The sequence below is a fragment of the Oryza brachyantha genome, chromosome 6, assembly GCF_000231095.2.
Source record: "Oryza brachyantha chromosome 6, ObraRS2, whole genome shotgun sequence".
In the NCBI taxonomy this organism is placed as follows: domain Eukaryota; kingdom Viridiplantae; phylum Streptophyta; class Magnoliopsida; order Poales; family Poaceae; genus Oryza; species Oryza brachyantha.
The window spans coordinates 7951233-7970107 of NC_023168.2; the positions used below are offsets into that span (position 1 = coordinate 7951233).

General features: G+C 39.6%; 2 protein-coding genes across 2 annotated transcripts; one reads left to right on the forward strand and one right to left on the reverse strand.

Moving 5' to 3' along the window:
- Nucleotides 1-8826: 8826 nt before the first annotated feature.
- LOC102702669 (BTB/POZ domain-containing protein At2g04740) lies at nucleotides 8827-12007 on the forward strand. The gene is made up of 5 exons (XM_006656865.3): nucleotides 8827-9901; nucleotides 10419-11163; nucleotides 11249-11285; nucleotides 11388-11521; nucleotides 11604-12007. Exons 1-5 carry the CDS (start codon nucleotides 9388-9390, stop codon nucleotides 11929-11931), a joined length of 1758 nt encoding a protein of 585 aa, XP_006656928.2. The 5' UTR covers nucleotides 8827-9387; the 3' UTR covers nucleotides 11932-12007.
- Nucleotides 12008-14542: 2535 nt separating this feature from the next.
- LOC102702949 (rho GDP-dissociation inhibitor 1-like) lies at nucleotides 14543-18096 on the reverse strand. Its single transcript, XM_006656866.3, has 5 exons — nucleotides 17637-18096; nucleotides 17408-17474; nucleotides 15447-15668; nucleotides 15114-15238; nucleotides 14543-15008 (listed from the first exon to the last, which is right to left on the reverse strand). Exons 1-5 carry the CDS (start codon nucleotides 17892-17894, stop codon nucleotides 14928-14930), a joined length of 753 nt encoding a protein of 250 aa, XP_006656929.1. The 5' UTR covers nucleotides 17895-18096; the 3' UTR covers nucleotides 14543-14927.
- Nucleotides 18097-18875: the final 779 nt, after the last annotated feature.

Consider the following 18875-nt stretch of genomic DNA (forward strand, 5'->3'; position numbering starts at 1 on the left):
TTGGCGAATATATGGATTGGTTGAGTGCAGTTATAGGACACAATTCCTCTACCAGAATCGAGAATTTTCATGGTGGCCAAAATATAATTGCCAATATTACTCATTATCTTGGCGGTCATAACTGGCCGCCAATGATATACTAATTTTATGGATTTTCTTTTGCTCTCTAAACTTACTCTCGTGGCGGTTTTGATGCTACGTACCATTGTGTCCCCCTGAGAAAATTTTTGATTCTTGTAGGGAGCGACCTAAATATTATTTGGTCGGTGTTTCTTCAGTCTCAAAGAACGGAATTATTCCTAGCTTGTGATCTTTTGCTGCGGCATCAGGCTCACAAACTTATGCACATAAACCTGCAAACATTAGAATCTAATGTTTTTCCCTTTATGTGGTGTTTATATTATATTTTTGGAAATCCATCCCTAATATGATTTTGGGAAACATCAATCCAAAATACTTTCCACTCGTACATTTCTTGCTCAAATCTCCGAAACTTTCTGTGTGTGGCCTTCAAAACTTTCACCCAAATAGTTGAATTTTTAGTTCAAAAGCTGAAGCTTTCACGTCAAACTCAAAAACAAGTGTTGAACACGAACTTCAATGTGTTGGTATCGTTGTTGATAGTCTAACGGTGTTTTGTGTTGGGTTGTGCTACTGCGCATGCCACACTAATGTTGTGATTAAATTTTGATTCTAAAGGTATATATATAGTACATATTTATAAAAATTTATGATAAAATCTTTATATATTTATCATTGTATGATAAAATTTATGATAAAATCTAATATATATAAAGTGTCAGCTTGTTTCTAATTGGAGAAATGAAGGATGAGGAATTAATAAAATGGGTTGGCACACGGTATAATAGAATACCAAAGACTTCCAAGAGCTTCTCTAAGAGTACCTTATGGATGCAAGGAGACTTAGCCACATTCGTCCAAGATAACTTAGATCCATCTTTTTCCACGCGCACGCTTCCCGAACTACTAAATGATGTATTTTTTGCAAAAAATTTATATAGGAAAGTTGTTTTACAAAATCATATTAATCTATTTTATATTTTTTAATAATTAATAATTAATTGACCATTTACTAATATATTACTTCGTTGTGCGTGCCAGGTAAGTTAACTTACCGTCGTCGTCGTTACCGAACACGGCCTTAGGGTATAATATACAGCTCAGGAGGAGGAGGAAAAGAAATGAAAAAAATAAACTTATGAGCCAAGCAATTCGGGACAAATTGATTTAAGACCAGGCCCCTCCAAACCCGTCGAGCCACTGACATCTCGCCAATCCATCTTCTGACCACCTTCTCTTCATAACACCCAATGAGACTAGGGGTCTGTTTAAGAAAGCTTCTCATACCTGCAATTTTTCCCAGATGCTGCTTTTGTCAGAAGCTGTCCCAAACGGTTCACAGCTTCTGAGAATCTATAGTTATAGATTTTGAAAAATGAACTAAGAATCCAGAATCTAGAGAAGTTGGGTTTAGGAGTTTTTCCAGATTATCAGAAGCTGACTGCCATGCAACTGCTTCTCAGAATCTAAAACTCCCTACACAGGCTCTAGAAATTCTAGTTGTAGTGCCATGTTGTCAAAATCCGTTGGGAGGAATGGCGCAAATAGATTTATGTAGTTTGTGAAAGATTACTGATCTAATTAAATCTGTATTGGTGTCTGAACTCCACCTCAATGATATCTACAGTTTAGCAAAATTTACCCATAATAGTACCAAGAAACCAAAGCTGAGCACCGCACTATATTCTGTGTCTCGATCAGTCCTAGCTAATCACATTCTGGGTTCGAAGTCTCATTTCTACCTATTTAATTCATATTAGATCATTCATTGATATCTAAGTTTTTTAGTCCTAGCTAATCAAATAGGAGAATCGCACTACATAAAAATCTCAAAATTAAGAGAGCAAAATCAATTAATATCTCACACCATCTGCTTATGACCTACTGTGATAGTTGGGCTTAACAAACAACTAACCCAGCACGGCTAATTGCACTGACAGTACCACATACTGAGCTCAACCTACACACATATCTGCTACTATAATATTCTTAGCAATGCAACGATGCACCCAACCTGACCAAACTGTACATTCAACTGTATCGTATCCAAACACGCCCGTGTGGTTGAATGCATATACGGCACTACGGCGTGCAGGTCTGTCTTGGCATCCAAATTAAGATCAGTGAGCCATATACATTATACAGGTGTATATATATATATATATATATATATATATATATATATATATATATATATATATATATATATATATATATATATATATATATTTGCGTTTGGGTATTGTCAAAAACGTCATATATTTGCGTTTGAGGAAGTATAAGTTCATATATGGGTATATAACATAATATTTACTCGAATATTCAATGATAGAAGTTGCGAAAGTGACTCAGGCACTTCATGATCTACTAAAATCTGATAACTAAGAGCTTGCTTGATTACTTGTAGAAGCCGAGGAGAAAAACATGAAGTATGGAAATGGAGTTGGCCTCATGCATGAGAAATTGGGATATGGTGGTGGTGGGTATGGTGGAGGGTACAGTGGTGGATTTGGTGGCGGCTATGGTGGGTATGTACCTGGTCATGGCTGGTATGGAAGCGGATATGGTGGTTACCCTGTCTACGGTGGTGGGTATGGACATGGTGGAGGTGTTGGGTATGCTAGTGAGTATGGGGGATACGGTGGTGGTGGTGGTGGTGGTGGTGGTCGAGGAGGAAGACGGGGGTGGGGATAGGGATGGTGGCAGCGGTGACGATGACGGTGGAGGAGGAGGTGGTGGCGGCTAGCACTAAGGCAAAGTAAATTTGTTTCCTAGGGCATTACACATAGGAAACAACAAGAATTAGGTTCATATTACCATTGTGATGTATTAAATGTTGTAAACTTTGTGTTGTATTATCCTTTATGTATGAAGAATAAAATTCAATTTACCACCATAGATGAAATTATTCAGATCTGTTTGAGGCTTAATGTGAAATTTGCACTATTTTTATGATAACAATGGTTGTAACTATGCCAGAAACGTCGATAGTTACACCAATTAATATGTTCAAATCAATATTTACTATGATATTAGATATCATGAACATGCAAAGATTGACCAGTAATATGGGTAAATTCCTGTATACCCTTGAAAACTCACTCATTCTCTTTTATACCCCTAAAATTTATCCGATCCCTTCTATACCCCTAAAATTTTAACTTGATCCCTTCCATGCCCCTGTCGTTACATTTTCCTTCATTTCACTATTAAGTTTGTTGCAAATGTCTTTAATGCATAGTATGTGCACTTTATGTCACTAATGAGACTAAATAATTAATGCAGAAAATCTTGACATAAATTTTAAAAATAAAACAATGTAATAAATTAAAATTTTTATTTGATATTTAATTGGATAATAGATTTTTTTGATCGGGAGCATTCTTAAGAAAATATTATAAGTATTGGTAGTCCTATCGTTGTATGAATGCTCCTTATTTTTATGAATTATAAAAAATAAAAATATATTTTTTATTTCATTATCTTAAAATATTTTTTCATAAATAATGTATCACACAGCAAACTCATAACTATTAATAGTCTCGTATGATAGATTTTACTTTTTTAATAATGTAATTTATAAATTTCTATGTTCATCCAAAGGATAAAATGGTTATTTTTATAGGAATTAGACGGTCAACTAATGGGAGGGGTGTGGAAGGGATCAAAATCAAATTTTAAGGGTATACAAGGAAGTAACCAAAATTCAGGGGTATAAAAGGGATTAACTAAAACTTCAGGGGTATACAAGAGATTATCTCTAGTAAGTATCCACTCCATTCCATACCTAAGAATTTGTTCGGTCCATTACATTTACCACCCCCCCCTTCCTCCTTGGATCTATGAATTAAATGTGCTTCTAATTGCTACAAATGATGAGGGTCTCATCGCCTTGATCCATTGTCTTTCATAGCTCGTCAGTTGTCATGCCTCTCCCATTGTGGGTGACACCTTTGCCAACATCACCTTCTTCAAGCTAGAATTTTTTATTGTTTTTTGAATTTTTATCTTTTAGTTTTAAACTAAACTACGCCAACTTTTATTTCTAAATCTAACCCTTTTAGCCATAACACCATGTCTGGCGTAGTCAAACAACACTGTCGCACTAAATGGAGTGAGGTTGGGAGTATTCTTATGCAATGCTAATAGAATCCTTGTCTAGGTATTTCCATGTGCATTATTATCTTTCTACACCTCATGAGGCATTGCCTTTTTTAAATCCTAATCGGTTCAAACATAGTATTGTTCAAGTTCAGGGGCCTTCTTGGTATGACCCAACTACTCGATCACAAAATTTGAACAATGTCAGAGGTGTAAGTGATAAAGAATGCATTTTCTAACTACATATGGATGAACGTAGTTTTGGAATGTGTACTCTTTGGTTAGAGAAATATGAGGGTTAAGAGATACTAGGAATATGAAGTTGGAAGAAATGGTAGCAATGTTTCTGCATATACTTGGACATGATTAGAACAACCAGGCAATACACATTGATTTCCAGCGATCGCCTGAGACATTAAGTCAAAATTTTCATAAAGTACTACTTTGTATTGTGCCGCTTAAGAAGCCTAAACTGATTAGCACACAGTGCAAACATGAAAGGTGGAAGTGATTTAAGGTATAGACCAATATTCCAGGTCTAACCTCACATTTCAAATTAAGGTTTATTTACTTTTCAATAAATATTTGTTGTTTTGTATAATTGTGTAGATGCCTTAGACGGGGCATACAAGTTCACGTGCCTGCAATAGACAAACCAAGATACCATTTAAGAAAAAATAATATTGCAACCAATGTTCTTGGTGTATTTGCACTGGACATGCAATTCATTTATGTATTTCTGGGTTGGGAGAGTTCTGCAACCGATGCAAGGGTACTGTGATGCTTTATCAAGATCAAACTAGAACTAGAAAGAACACGCGGCTTTGCCGCGCGTAATTATGGAGGAATAAGTTTTTTTATTATAACCATTAGTATGTACTAATATAAATTATTTTAAATGAAGAAATAGCGCGGGGAAGTATATTTTGTCCATAATTTTTTATTATAAATAGATGTAGATAAAATAATCTTTATTTTTTTGACACGTTGGATAAAAATGATATTGGCGAAAACGTATTGCTAAATTGTTAAGTCAGTGATATTTTAAGATTGATGACATTGGCGAGTCATTTTGGACGGGTGTAATCATTTGTTTACCCGCGATAAGATATTGTTTAATGTTTTTACAATGTTTTTTGTAAAATACTATTGTTTTTAGCTATTTGTGGCCATTCTGTAGCAAATATATGGCATGTATATTTTTTTTGCAACAACTGAATTATTTAAGACCATGCTATAATTTGTAAGAGTGAAGAACTAAATAAGAATCGAGGAAAAACTATAATGCCTCTGAAATGATTGATGTGATGGTGTCCGGAAGGTTGAGTACAAGTTAAATGAGTTGTGGAGAAACTAAATACTGTAGAGAATATTTATCTATATATGGATAAGTTTGGAATATTAAAAAACATTATGTTATAATGGTATATTTGAATTTTTGTTGGACATTTTTTAAATTTGTAAGTGACCTGTTTAGGTAAAAAGCATTCTATATAAAATGACGTTTTTTTAGAAGTTTTATCTATAAATTATTTTCTATTTGCAAATATATTGTTTGTTTTATTTTCTTTTAAAGACCTCAAAGATCTATTACAAATATATCGCGCGGCAGCGGCGACGTCGGACGGGCGACGACGGCGGCGATCGGGCCGGGGCGACGTAGATCGGGCTGCCACACAGCTTTGCCACATGTAATTATAGATCGGAAAGTTTAGTTTTTTTAGTGACCGTAATTATAAAATGTACAATTCGTAGAATAATAAATAACAACAAATTTATATATTTTTTAAATTTCAGTGAGGTGAGAAAGTAAGAAAATGCATTTTATTTATTTAGCTATTTATTGAAATGTGGAAAATGAGACATTAAAACTGAAATAATAGTCTTCAAAGATTATTTCATGATTGGTTAAAAATATAGAAATTGTTTACAAAATAACCACCAAATGTTTTCCTTCTTATTTTTTTAAGTTCCTTCAGTGTCACCTCTCTCTTTTATCTTTTCCCCCTCTCTCTCTTACGGCTATCGGGAGCAGCGGCGGGCGAGCGATGGGTCGGGAGTGGCAGCGGCCGCCGTGTCTCCGCGGAGATCTCGGCGGCGGCGCGTACGGGGCGCTGGCCGAGGCGGCGGCGGTGGCGGCAGATCGACGCGCGTCGGGGGCGCTGGCCGGGGCGGCGGCGGTGGCGGCAGATTGGCTGACGGCGGGAGCTCTTGCGGCGCGTCGGGGGCACTGGCCGGGGCGGTGGTGGCGGCAGATTGACCGACGAGGGCGGAGCTCTGGCTGGGACAGCAGCAAAGATCGAGCGGCGGGCGGCCGGACCTCGGCGGGCACCAGGTGACTTCGGTGGCGACGGGTCGATGGCTGGCTACGGCAGATCGCAGGGGAAGCGGGCGAGCTTGGAGGCGGTGGACGGGCCTCGGCGGGCGCCGGGCAACTTCAGCGGCGAAGGGTTGGGGGCGGCGGCCGTGGCCGGCCTCAGCTGGTGGCGGCGATTTGCTCTGATCTATGCAGGACAGCTACTGCAATCCAGTCAAAAAAGAAAAGAACGATGTAAAAAGCTGCTAGTGGGATGGTGCCACGTGGACACTCTAACTGCCCGTGAAAGTGCACCGAATTAGTAAATAGAGATGACTTTAAGGTTTATCGTGTAAAAGATCAGTTTAATGAAGTAATCTTGTAATATAGTTAATCATTACCAACTATAAGAACATTAATTTATTTTTAAAATATAGGTTGTTATTACCTCATTGATGCTGGATACAAAAATTGCGAAGGGTTTCTAGAGGGCAGCGCTATCATTTTAAGAAATGGAAAAAAATCCACCGATGAAAAAGGAGTTGTTTAATATGAATCATTCATCAGCAAATAATGTGATCGAAAGAGCTTTTGGACTATTGACGATACGATGGCTATAGTTAGAAATCTCTCCAACTGCCCTATACAAACACAGGTTGACTTAATTTCGGCATGTTGCTATCTACATAACCTTATCAGACAAATGGGTTCTGAACCATTTGAAAAAGAACTAGATGCATTCATGTCAAGACAGTAGGACGATGGGGACGATGAGGATATGATGCATTCCATGGAAACATCACCACAGTGGACTGAAAAAACAAACAACCTACTACTTTCGTTTCATACTATAACACTTTTTAATCATGTCTAAATTTATCAATTATCAATTGATGAATGTATATAATTTATATATATGCCTAGATTCATTAGTATCTATATAAATCTAGAAAAAGCTAGAAAGTCTTATATTGTGAAATAGAGGGGGTAGCTACTACTACGTGGAAAGCTTGGGGAGCAAAATAATGATATGAGTGATCTATTAGGCCATGTTCCAGTAGGGTGAAGACATGTTTTCCGCTACCTTTTGTTCTCACATTTATTTATTTTTCAATATTGTTTTTCTTACCATAATGTGCCTTATACTTGTAATCTGGAGTCTATGCAAATGATCTTATTTCATGAGTTGCTATGATTTTTCCCTTTTGTAGCAGCACATATATGTACATATTTTTATTTTGATTTCAATGTACTAGCAAAGTAAGAAGTCAAAAAGAGTAAATTGACAACTGAAAAGAGAGACAAGAGAACTTGGGCCGCGTTAGACATATGAGGTGTGTGGGTTAGTTATCCGACACGAAAAATATAGTAATTCCTCCGTCCCTATGTAAAGCTATATATATGCATAAACGTTATTGACTTTTTTATAAACGTTTGACTATTCGTCTTATTTAAATTTTTTTGTTAAATATGTAAAGCTATATATATGCATAAATTATATTTAACAATAAATCAAATGATATAAAAATAATTAATAATTATGTAAATTTTTTGAATAAAGACGAATAGTCAAAACGTGTATAAAAAGTCAACGGCGTCAAACATTTAACGAAGGAGAGAGTAATAGATTAGTACATAATTAATTAGTTATTAATTATAAAAATTCTAAAATAAATTAATATGTTTTTAAAGCAACTTTCATATAGAAATTTTCACAAAAATACGCCATTTAGCGGTTTAAAAGAAACGTGCATGAAAAAAGATGGAATCTAGGGTTAATAAGGGGTGAGCCGAACACGGCCTTGGTCGGCCGAGGAGGAAAAATTGTTGACACATGCCACAAGTCTAGCTACCTCACTTGCATTCAAAAGGAAATGGCTAAAGCACTGCCACATTCTGATGTGAAAGCTGATCCACACATTAAATCAAAAGTCAAAATTCTAAAGGAGCAACTTTCATATATTCTAGAAATCCAATGGCAGTGATTTTGGATGGGATGGTGAGAACAAGATGGTTATTACGGAGAGAAATAATCTTTGGTTAAAATTGTATTGCAATATTTTTTTTTGTCATTTCAAGAGAAGTGCAATCATTTTTGCTGCCTTAATCTGTATCAATATTTTTTTGGGAGAAATTTAATGATATGCCACTCTATAGGAGTGACTTTAACAAAATGCCCATCTATTACTATGCATTTATAAAAATGACACCGGCTATTTTCACTTCTTAATAAAATACCACTATGAAATAGTAAAAGCCATATTTTACTTGTTTTGCATCAATCAACACGTAAAATGACTAAAATACCCCGTTAACAGATAAGAAAAAATAAAGAAAAAATAGAGAAGAGAGAGCTGGCTTGGGCCGCTGCTGGCGAGGTGGCGGAGCAGACCGACGAGGGACGACAGCAGCGGTAGCAGACCGGCGCGGCGGCAACTGGGGAGGCGAGCCCGCGCCCGCCCTCCGCGTGCGTCGTGCGCCGGTGAGCATGCGCTGCGGAGATCCGCGTCGTTCACGCGTGCCGCGTGCCGCGCGCCGGTGAGCCCGCGCCGCGCCGCTGGCCTCCCCGTCGTCTGCACGGCGCACATCGCGCCGGCACCGCCCGCTGCCGAGCTCCGCATCGTCCGCACCACCGGCCGATGAGCCCGCCCTGCCGGCCTCCGTGCCGACGCTAGAACCGGCTCTCTCTTCTCTCTTTTTTTAATCAATTAATGGGGTGCTTTCGTCATTTCGCATGCTGATGGATGCAAAACAAATAAAATATGCTTCTACTGTTCTATAATGGTATTTTGTTAATAGCCGGTGACATTTTTATAAACACATGGTATCATTTTTGTTAAAGCCACTTATAGAGTGCCATATCATTAAATTTCTCCCCTTGTCTGGCTCCGCCGCCAATTGCCGGAGGAATGGACCACCGGCCGCAGGAAACGCGGGGGGAGCAGCAGCTCGCCGGCGGCATCGACGTCGAGGTCGAGCTCGACCCTGAGGACCTCCAGCCGTCGGTGCCCCTCAAGAAGGTCCCCGCGGGGGACCTCTTCGAGGCGGCGCGCGCGGGCGACTGCGGCCGCCTCGCCCTCCTCCTCGAGGGCGGCGCCAACGTCAACGCGCGCGACCGCTGGGACTCCGTCGCCCTCTACTACGCCTGCCTCGCCGGCCACGCCGACGCCGCCCGGATGCTCCTCGAGGCCGGGGCCGTCTGCGCCGAGCGCACCTTCGACGGCGACCGCTGCCACTACGCCGCGCTCAACCTGCGCCTCCGGAGGCTGCTCAAGTCGTTCGAGGCGCGGCCCCCGCCGCTCGCGCCGCTGCCCGCCGCGCTCCGGGCCACGTTCCTCGCCTGCCCCGCCAACCGCTCCGCCTTCCTCGAGATGCTCCAGTGGAGCGCCGGCTCCGACGCTGCCGCCCTTGCCACTGCCGCCGGTGAGTGCGTTCATGTTGATTTCAGATTGAAAGATTGGATATTTGGTGCAATTTTTTATCTATCAGCTACATAGGATACATAGGATTGAAGTTCCTTGTGGAATGAATTATCACCATGAATGCCATCATTCGATGATTTGAATGTGAAGCTCCATGGATTTTGGTAGCTGTATTGTGATTGCAATCGAACCACCGTATTAACATTCGAAATAGGCGACGGGCAATTGGTCCATCCAGCTATGTGATACAAACTACTATGAGATTATATGAATGCTGGAGATATTTCAGTCCGAACAATACGTAGAAGTCGAGATAATTGGGCTATCATCTTCCTTTTCTTTTGTGACGCCATCACCTTTTCTTCCTTTTGTCTTGTAGGCATAAAAGTATAAAACTCCTTTGTTGTTCTCTTAAAATATTTAGTAAGCAAATAGCAAAGACCTAGTGCTTTCTTTAGCTCAATTCAATGGTATTTGGTTGATAAGTGTTGTAATTGACATATTTTCTGACCAAGCAGGATTTGGGCCAATGGATAATGCATCAAGCACTAGCCTATTCCCTCCAGACATTACATTCTATGTGGATGGGAAACCAGTTGAAGCTCATCGGGCCATTCTTTGTTCCCGGTCATCGTTCTTTCGACAAAAATTCAAGACAGACTGGAAAAACAGGAATGAAGTGAGATTTTCAAGCCAGAAGTTGTCTTTTGGTGCCTTATACAGCCTTATCCATTTCTTCTATTCTGATAGACTCGAAGTAGATGTGGATGACATGGAAAATTTGGCACGTATGTGCAAAGTTTGTAAGTGTGAAGAGTTGCAAAAGATATTGGATAATGAAGTTGCTCATCAGAAATATGCAGAGTACAAGTCACCGAGAGTAGATTTGGACAGTTCACAGAAGCGCTTCATTTTAAATTGGCAATCCTTGCCAGAGGAAGATCGGCTTCCCTCGGCACTACAGCGTATTCTAGAGGATTGCCTAGCTAACTCAAGAGAACAAGATTGTTATAACGATGAATCAAATGAAATGAGCAGAGACTCTGGGGTGGATGCTGCTGCTGATCTTTATATAAAAGTATGTGATAAGGTTTTCCATTGCCATCAGGTGATTTTAGCCTCAAGATCAGAATACTTTAAAGCCAGGCTATTTAGAAACATGGAATATCTTGAAGTTGAGAGTGGTGAAGCAACTCAAAATATTCCTTTTCTTGAAGAGTTCGACTTGAGTACAGAAGCATTTGAAAAGGTGCTTGAATATATGTAAGATCCCTTGCATTATATGTTTGACCCATTATTGTTATTGTTATTCTGCTATCTTGCTTATACCTGCTTATGTCAACATTAGGTATACTGATAAGCTAGAGCATATGGATCCTAACCAGGTGTGCTGTGCAAAAAAGATGAATCTTTTACCTTTTGTCTAAAACTTCAGGTGGTATTTTTCATTTTCTTATGAAACTGATTTTCCCGTACAACTTTGCCAGGCTGAAGAATTATTTGATATTGCTTCAAGATACCTGCTATTCCCCCTTAAACGAGTTGTGGCCGATATACTTTTGACATATCTGGAGCATGTTTCACCTGCAGAACTGTGCCACTGGCTAATGTTATCAGACATGTACGTGTGATTATCATTCTTTCTATGCAAAAGATGTTCTACTGTATTATTTAAGGTCAATACAATTTTTTGCCAAATGCAGCTATGATGTTGTGAAAATAAGGGAGTATTGCTTGGATGTCATCGCTTGCAATTTTGAGATGTTCGCAGACACAAGAGAATTCCGGGCATTACTTTTGACACTTCCACCACCATCTGGAGATGACTCATTACGAACAACTCGTCCCAGTGAACCTGGTACGGCAGGAAACACTGATGAAGGCAACCTTCTTGATGATTTGCGTGAGAAATGGTTAGAAGCAGAGGCTGCTGAGCTAGACGAGAGAGATGAGAGTGCAAAGTTGTTTGATAGGCGATTGGAGATGCTTATGCTTGTAGCGGAACAAGAAGTCAATGATGACAATGCTTAACTCCACTGTGAATTGGTACTGTACATTTTCGTGCATCTCTGTTTTTGAAGTCTTCATTGCAGGTGCTTTAATGTTTTTCAGTTTGTGAACTTAGTCTTAACTAAAGAGTGATAGTGTTTTTGAATTATGAATCTATCTTTTGTCACCCAACATGAAACTGACACTTCAACTGAAATGGGTAGAACAATGAACAGCAGTGTGAATTTATTATAAGATCATCTTAAGAAAATAATCTGGGTATATATACACTGCAAAATACAGATGATTCCTTAATGGCCTAAAGTTATACAATCCATCCCATTCAAATTGAATAGTTAATATTTGTACATAGAAAATTGAAATAGGTAAATCAACACAAGAAATAAACAAGTAAGGCACATTCTGGAAAAGAATAGCCATTTTTATATACACAATTCATGGTCCCTGTTGTGGCACTGCAAATTTACTGTATGTAGTACAGTACTTAATAAAGATCAAATTTAATGAACATATAGCATGTTTATGTTTTTCTCATTCTTATTGTAAATTGAGACTTGTAATGACATTGTAGGCCTATATAATGCTGGAAACACGTAGAATTGAGACTTGCAATGACACTGTAGCTTGTTATCCTATAAAAACTGGGCTTCTCCTTAATAGTCATAACCTTATGTGTGAAAAGGTATTGATATCCAGAATCACCATACTGCAGCCATAATATCATCACTGTGTGCCTGATGTAGCATTAAGTTGGACATGCTATCGGCCAAACAATTCACAAGCGGAGAATCCAAACTAGCATCATCTGTGGTCATGGGGAGGACACACCAAAGCAATGAATTTTCTTGTTCCTCCCTCTGAATGCTCTGCTCTTTAACCAGAATCCTTTGAAGTGATATTAGAAGCAGCATCTGAAGCCTTAGTAGATGATTCTGATAATTCAGGCTGTGGATGTTTCTGCATACTCCAATGCATGATGCTAACTTTGGATATTTCTGCAGACTCCAATACATGATTGCATGATGCTAGCAGTCAGTGTTAGGATCGTCGTCTGGTTGACCTAAGGTACATCGCAAGAAAAGGTGTTCATTCCAGATAATACTATTGTGGTAGAATGAGTTCCAAGTAAAATAATTTGGTAGTATCTGAAATGATTTAGATGATTGATACGAAGGTTAATAATTTGGTAAGGTCTGAAGTTAAAATTCTAGAAATAAATATGCAGGATCAGATCACAATTTACCTAAGGCGCACTGCAATTTTTTAACTAAGATTCTTATAGCATCATTGAGAGCATTACTTAATAATTTGTACACAAAATATATACATTCCATTGTAGTGCTAGCCTGTGATAAACAGCCTAGAATATGAAATTGTAATAAGTGTCAAATGATTAAGTAGCCAACACTGTATTGACAGTGTAATATAGGTTTATAAAAAGTTTATTATTTGGTAGAATCCAATGTTCGGGTAGGAACATAGAATTCCTGGGAAAATCTGAACCACACTATGCTTGTGGTCTCAGGAGATACTGAAAATCCACACAACTTTGAGTTTTTAACCACTTTATCATGTGGTACAAACATAAGCTTCATAAAACTCTGGCTCAACTTTGGTGACATTTGTCCTAGTGATGTGCATGAATGATGTACTCCGGTAGTAGAAATACAGAATATCCAAGATGTGCAACATTGATATGATGTAGGTAGTATTCAACTTATCATGTGCAAAAAATAAAAGACAGACAGGAGTCAAGTCAAATAAAGTACAAGTAAGTTTGGACATGCTTTTGATTTTTATTCCCACAATTTTATAGAAGAAAACTAGAAAATAGGACAAAATCAAAGATTCATAAGTGGACCAAAAACATACCATCTTCACTTTCCTTGGTAACAACCTCCCAGTTCAAAGCCCTTGGCCATACTCTACTTTTGTGTTTACCAGTGGGTTCCGGTAATATGTTCTCACGTCCGTAATTTACAATTTTCTGGAATTTTAGGGAGGGGGATTTTTCAAGTTTAGCAAATGAATATATCAATTATGCAAGATTATTCATTTGAAATCTCCAAAATTTCCAACTCCGACAACATTGAGGCAGGTTTTTGGTGTTGCCGTGGAATGGCCTCTTAACGTCAGGAGAGGCCAAAGCCTGATCAATGAATTGGCTGGAGACCAAATTGATCACGACAATTAGCACGATCTTTTCGCTTCTGCTGCTTATGTTTATAAAAAAAAAAATTTAAATTTTTAACCCTAAATTTGGAGTAGATTTTGAGGGTTTTTCTCATAGTTTATTTTTTCAGTCTTGACTTTTAAATTGCTAAAGAACACGTATATAAAAGTTTTCTTCACAAATTATTTTTATTTACAAATATCCCGCCAAACAATCACCCCCTTATCGATCCACCAATGGCTGAACTTTTGAAAACCACATTGGAAACTTGGGAATAGCTTAGCTACATTAGCTACATGTGGTCACTGAATTTCAGAGGTGCCCTTTGGATGGCACAAGATAAAATGAGTAATTTCCTGAGAGTTTTATGTGATTCCAATTGCAAGTTTCCTGTGAATCTTATGATGTTAAACTTTTATGTTGTACAGATTCAATTTCTAGTCCCCCTTTTTCTAGTTCTTTATATTATGAATACATGTTGTTTTGCATCACATTTGCACGGATCTGATATAAGTTGGATACATTTTTTTCCTGAACACTCAAAATCTCTAACGTTGCCATTGTCCATCTTTTGTGGACAACGAGGCAATTCAACCCGCATCCGTTGCGTGAAAACGGAGCTAGTACATTTCTCTGAACCCAGCATTCCAAAGTTCGCAACAGAGCTCGAGAGACAAGCACTGATTCACAATGCTGATCTGACAAATGAATCTAGTACGTCTACAATCGCCCGTAACCAATCGTTCTCAAACTTCAGAGCAGACAGGCTGCATGAATGAACACACATCTTCTACAGATGCCTGGCATCCTCTGCCTAGTGTCCAACTTCTCAGAACTTTCAGGATCAGGAGCTGCAGGGCCAATCCCGGCGGATGTCGAAGGTGTAGTTGATCTCCAGGTAGCACTTTCGGTCGTCGTCGACGAACTGATGATGCAGCGAAATGAAAACACAGCTCAGTTCATTGGCACGGGGCAGCCGTGAGCAATTTCTGGCTTCTCATAGATGTATCAGAGTATCAGGTTTCATTACCTTTGTTCTTGCAGAGTATGATCCCCGAGCAAACACTCCTGAGGGGGTCGTCTCCTCAGGCGTCACGTAGGTGTAAGGCTCCTGCTGAGGGCTGAACGTGCCAAGCATCTCCTTGGTTCTGTCCACTGCAATGACCAAAATTCATTCCAGGCAAATCAGACTACTTTGCATTTCTGTCAGGGAATCAAGCAAGAAAAAAGAACAGGAGGGAGTTCAAAATTCCATCTGCATCATCACGTGGATAAAACTAAGAACAGGACTGAACTGAATATTAAGTGCAGGGAACTCAATGAAAACAGAATGGAGCAGGAAAGCGAAGAACGAGAATCGCACCTCGGATGCCGGCCTTCCATACGGTGTTGGTGTAGCGGAGGCCGGAGACAATGTTGTTGCTGACAGAGAAGGTGAACCTGAGCCGGTACGTGCTGCCTTCCTTGAGGGTGAACCATGGTTCCTTGGAATTGCTCAGCTCCACGGGCAGTGGCAGGAGGACGTCCGGCCGCCCCGGTGACAAGATGCACAGGCTCGTGATCCTCACGTCAGGCTCCAGTGTCTCTGCCACATGAAAACTTCAGATTGAACTTCAAGATGCAAATTAATTTGTCCCCTCCATTCAGAGCACAGGGTTACAGTTTCGACAGGCAAGAATCATCTTTTCTTCTTTTTATCAGGGAAGAGTCATTTCATCCTTTCTAAATGACTCAATGAATGTATTAACTATCACCCTCATCTTTTAGCTTATGCTTATAAGCTAAAATTTGAATTTTCAACCTTAAATTTGGAGTTTATTCTACGGTTTTTTCATCCTAGTTTATTTTAGCTTTTAGATCACTAAGAACATGTATATACAAGTTTTATTCACAGATTATTTTTTATTTACAAATACGTTGTTTCTCTTATTCCTTGGATAAGCCAAAAGAGGGGCACCTATATATGGGTGCAACGCTCAGATTGTGCTGTGTGCTCTGTTTTAGGAAGACACTGTATCATTGCTCTTATCAACTTTTTGACCACTGCTTCGGTGTGTGCGTAAGAATCCTAGGCATATGCACTGGAATGGAGACTGCACAGCAAAGTGTCGACCAAAAGCAATTGCACAAGCTCAGCCTGCAACCTTCCGTTACAATTTAGAAATGATTTGTTCTCATGAAAAGATGGCAACTTCACTACACACCATGCCCTATGACTTTTTCTCTCTTTTCTGGCATAACGCACCTTTCCCTTGGCGGGCCTGGATGGACAGGAACATGTCCAGTGGAACCCACCAATGGAATTTCGTAGATTATTCCACAAATCACATGCAAAAGTTTGCAAAACCTCTTAAGAAAGCCATTTAAAATGTAATGACTAAACCGGATTTAATTTGTGTGAGATATGAAATTGAGGAACTGCGAAGAAATATCAGGATGAATAGTGTTTTGTACAAAAAAGAATTATACATTATTAGCTGCTTGCAATTCCATCCTCTCAGATGGAATCGAGTTCAATGAAAGTTTGCACTGCTGCATCACCTCGTGTACATAGGGATGGCCGTGGGTCGATCCGTGGATATTTTAGGGTCGACTCTAGTTTAACTAAATGAACTAAATTTCATTTTGTAGTGAAACTTAGTTCATTTTGTTGAACTAGAACTGAACCTAAACTATCCGTGGGTCGACCCATGCCCATCCTTCCGTATACATTGTCTAAGAATTTCTAAAAATTCACCAATCAGGTGAAGTTTCCCATGGTAGATATTCTACTTATAGAATGCATCTCGAGATTGTCCTATTAGCATTATTGGAATTAACATGCAGATATTTAGAGCAAACCTAGTTAACTAACACTAATTATAGAGTGCACAGAGAACCTACTGACCCACCAGAACGATGTGATAAAAATCGTGTATCACAAGTAACAATTTCAAGACTGCGTAATTTGACAGCGAGAGAACCGCATAATTTCAACTCAATAATAGAGCTCCTTTTCACCGCGAAACATGTCCAATCAGAAGCATGTCCAATAAAAAATTATGCAAAATTTACCCTCCAGAAAAAGAGGTTTCCCTTTTGTTTCCCCTCTCAGTATTGTTGTTGGCAAGTGCAAGTACAGACAACCACCCCGGGATCACACAGTAAAACCAAATGAGCTGTTTGATATCGGGAAGGGACAGAGACGAGATCAAATCCGAAATGCCCATCGAAAAAAAAAATCAGGATGGTCTAATACACAAATCGAGGAGCAAATCAAGCAGGATTTGCTGCGGTTTAATCGGAAAGCGGAATATGAGTTGCGGAGTTTTACTGTTGAATTACCTCCCACGGAGTTCAAATCCACGCTGCCCAGCAGCTGCTCCTTCCATCGCCGAAGGCTCTCGTCCTCCTTTTCAAATTCGAAACAGCTCCAAGTGAGGAACAGGATGATATTACTAATTGGTAAAAAAAAAAAGTTGACCCAAATAAATTTTAAAGAAAAGAAAAGAAAAGAGAAATTGCATCCAGAATCGAGGAAGAGGTGGAGCAGGCGGGGGGAGTCGAGGAAGACCTTGTCCATCTCGAGCTGCTCCTTGATGCTGACCCTGGGGCCGAGGTCGATGTCCTCCGCCACCTTCCCCTCCGAGTCGTCGTCGTCGTCTTCCTCCTCCTCCTCCACCATCACCTCCTTCATCCCCTCCTCCTCCTCGCCGGAGCAGTGCGAGGACGTCGCCTCCCTGTGCTCCTCGGGGAGCTCCACCTCCCGCTCCACAGACGGCGGCGGCGGCTCGGAGGAGGAGCAGGAGGGTTCACCAACCGCTGACGACATTGCCCACCGGCGAGAGAGAGTATCGGGAGAGCGGAGGAGCAGCGGCAGGGCGGCTGGCCTGGCCTGGCCCTCGCGAGCGATCGAGCAAGATGCCCCGACCACCGGAGCGAGCGAGCGGATGTGCGAGAAGAGCAGGAGGAAGGAAGACAGCGAGTGGCACTAGGAGTAAAATACGCGTGACGGGTGGCGATGCAGAGGGAGGAGAGGAGGTAGAGAGGGCAAGTGGAAAGGAACAGCAATGTGGGTTTGGGTTGGTTTGGTTTGGTTTCTCTCAAATTTTGGGCAACTTCTAAATTAAATTTTACCAAACTTGCACTCTCATCCATTGCGGTTCAGCTTGCAGGCCACCTTTTAGATTTTGGTTTCGAAAATTGGTTTTGGAGTTAACTAAGTGTGAGGATTGTTTGTGGTATATGTTACTTTCTATTCTCTCCGTTTCATATTATAAGATTTTCTGATATCGATTACATTCATTTACGTGCTAATAAAATTAGACATGTATGCAAAAAATATACATTGATATATGGATAAATCTAGATAAATTTATAAAGTCTTATAATATAAAACCGATTACATACATTTGCTTATACATAACCTAAAATATATATTTAAAAGTTTTATATACATATTATATTATTCTTTGATCATGACGAGTCGTTATGGTTTATAATCAGCATAAGCACATCGATAAAGCGGTGATGAAAATCTTGTATTTAATTCCCTCCACTACTGTATGCCCCAAATCAACTCTCATAACTTAAAATTAATTTTATGACTTTTTATCACGATTTATTTTTCTCCATTTGTTATAGATCATCGAAAACATTTTATTTATAAATTATTTTTAATCGCTAATATACCGTTTTCACTTATGCTTATTTAAAGAAAAGATCCCACGTTCGCTCCACGGGGCTAGAAAATAAACATTTATGTACACAACAAAGAACAAGCCAAATTCTAATAAAAACAAAATAATACTAA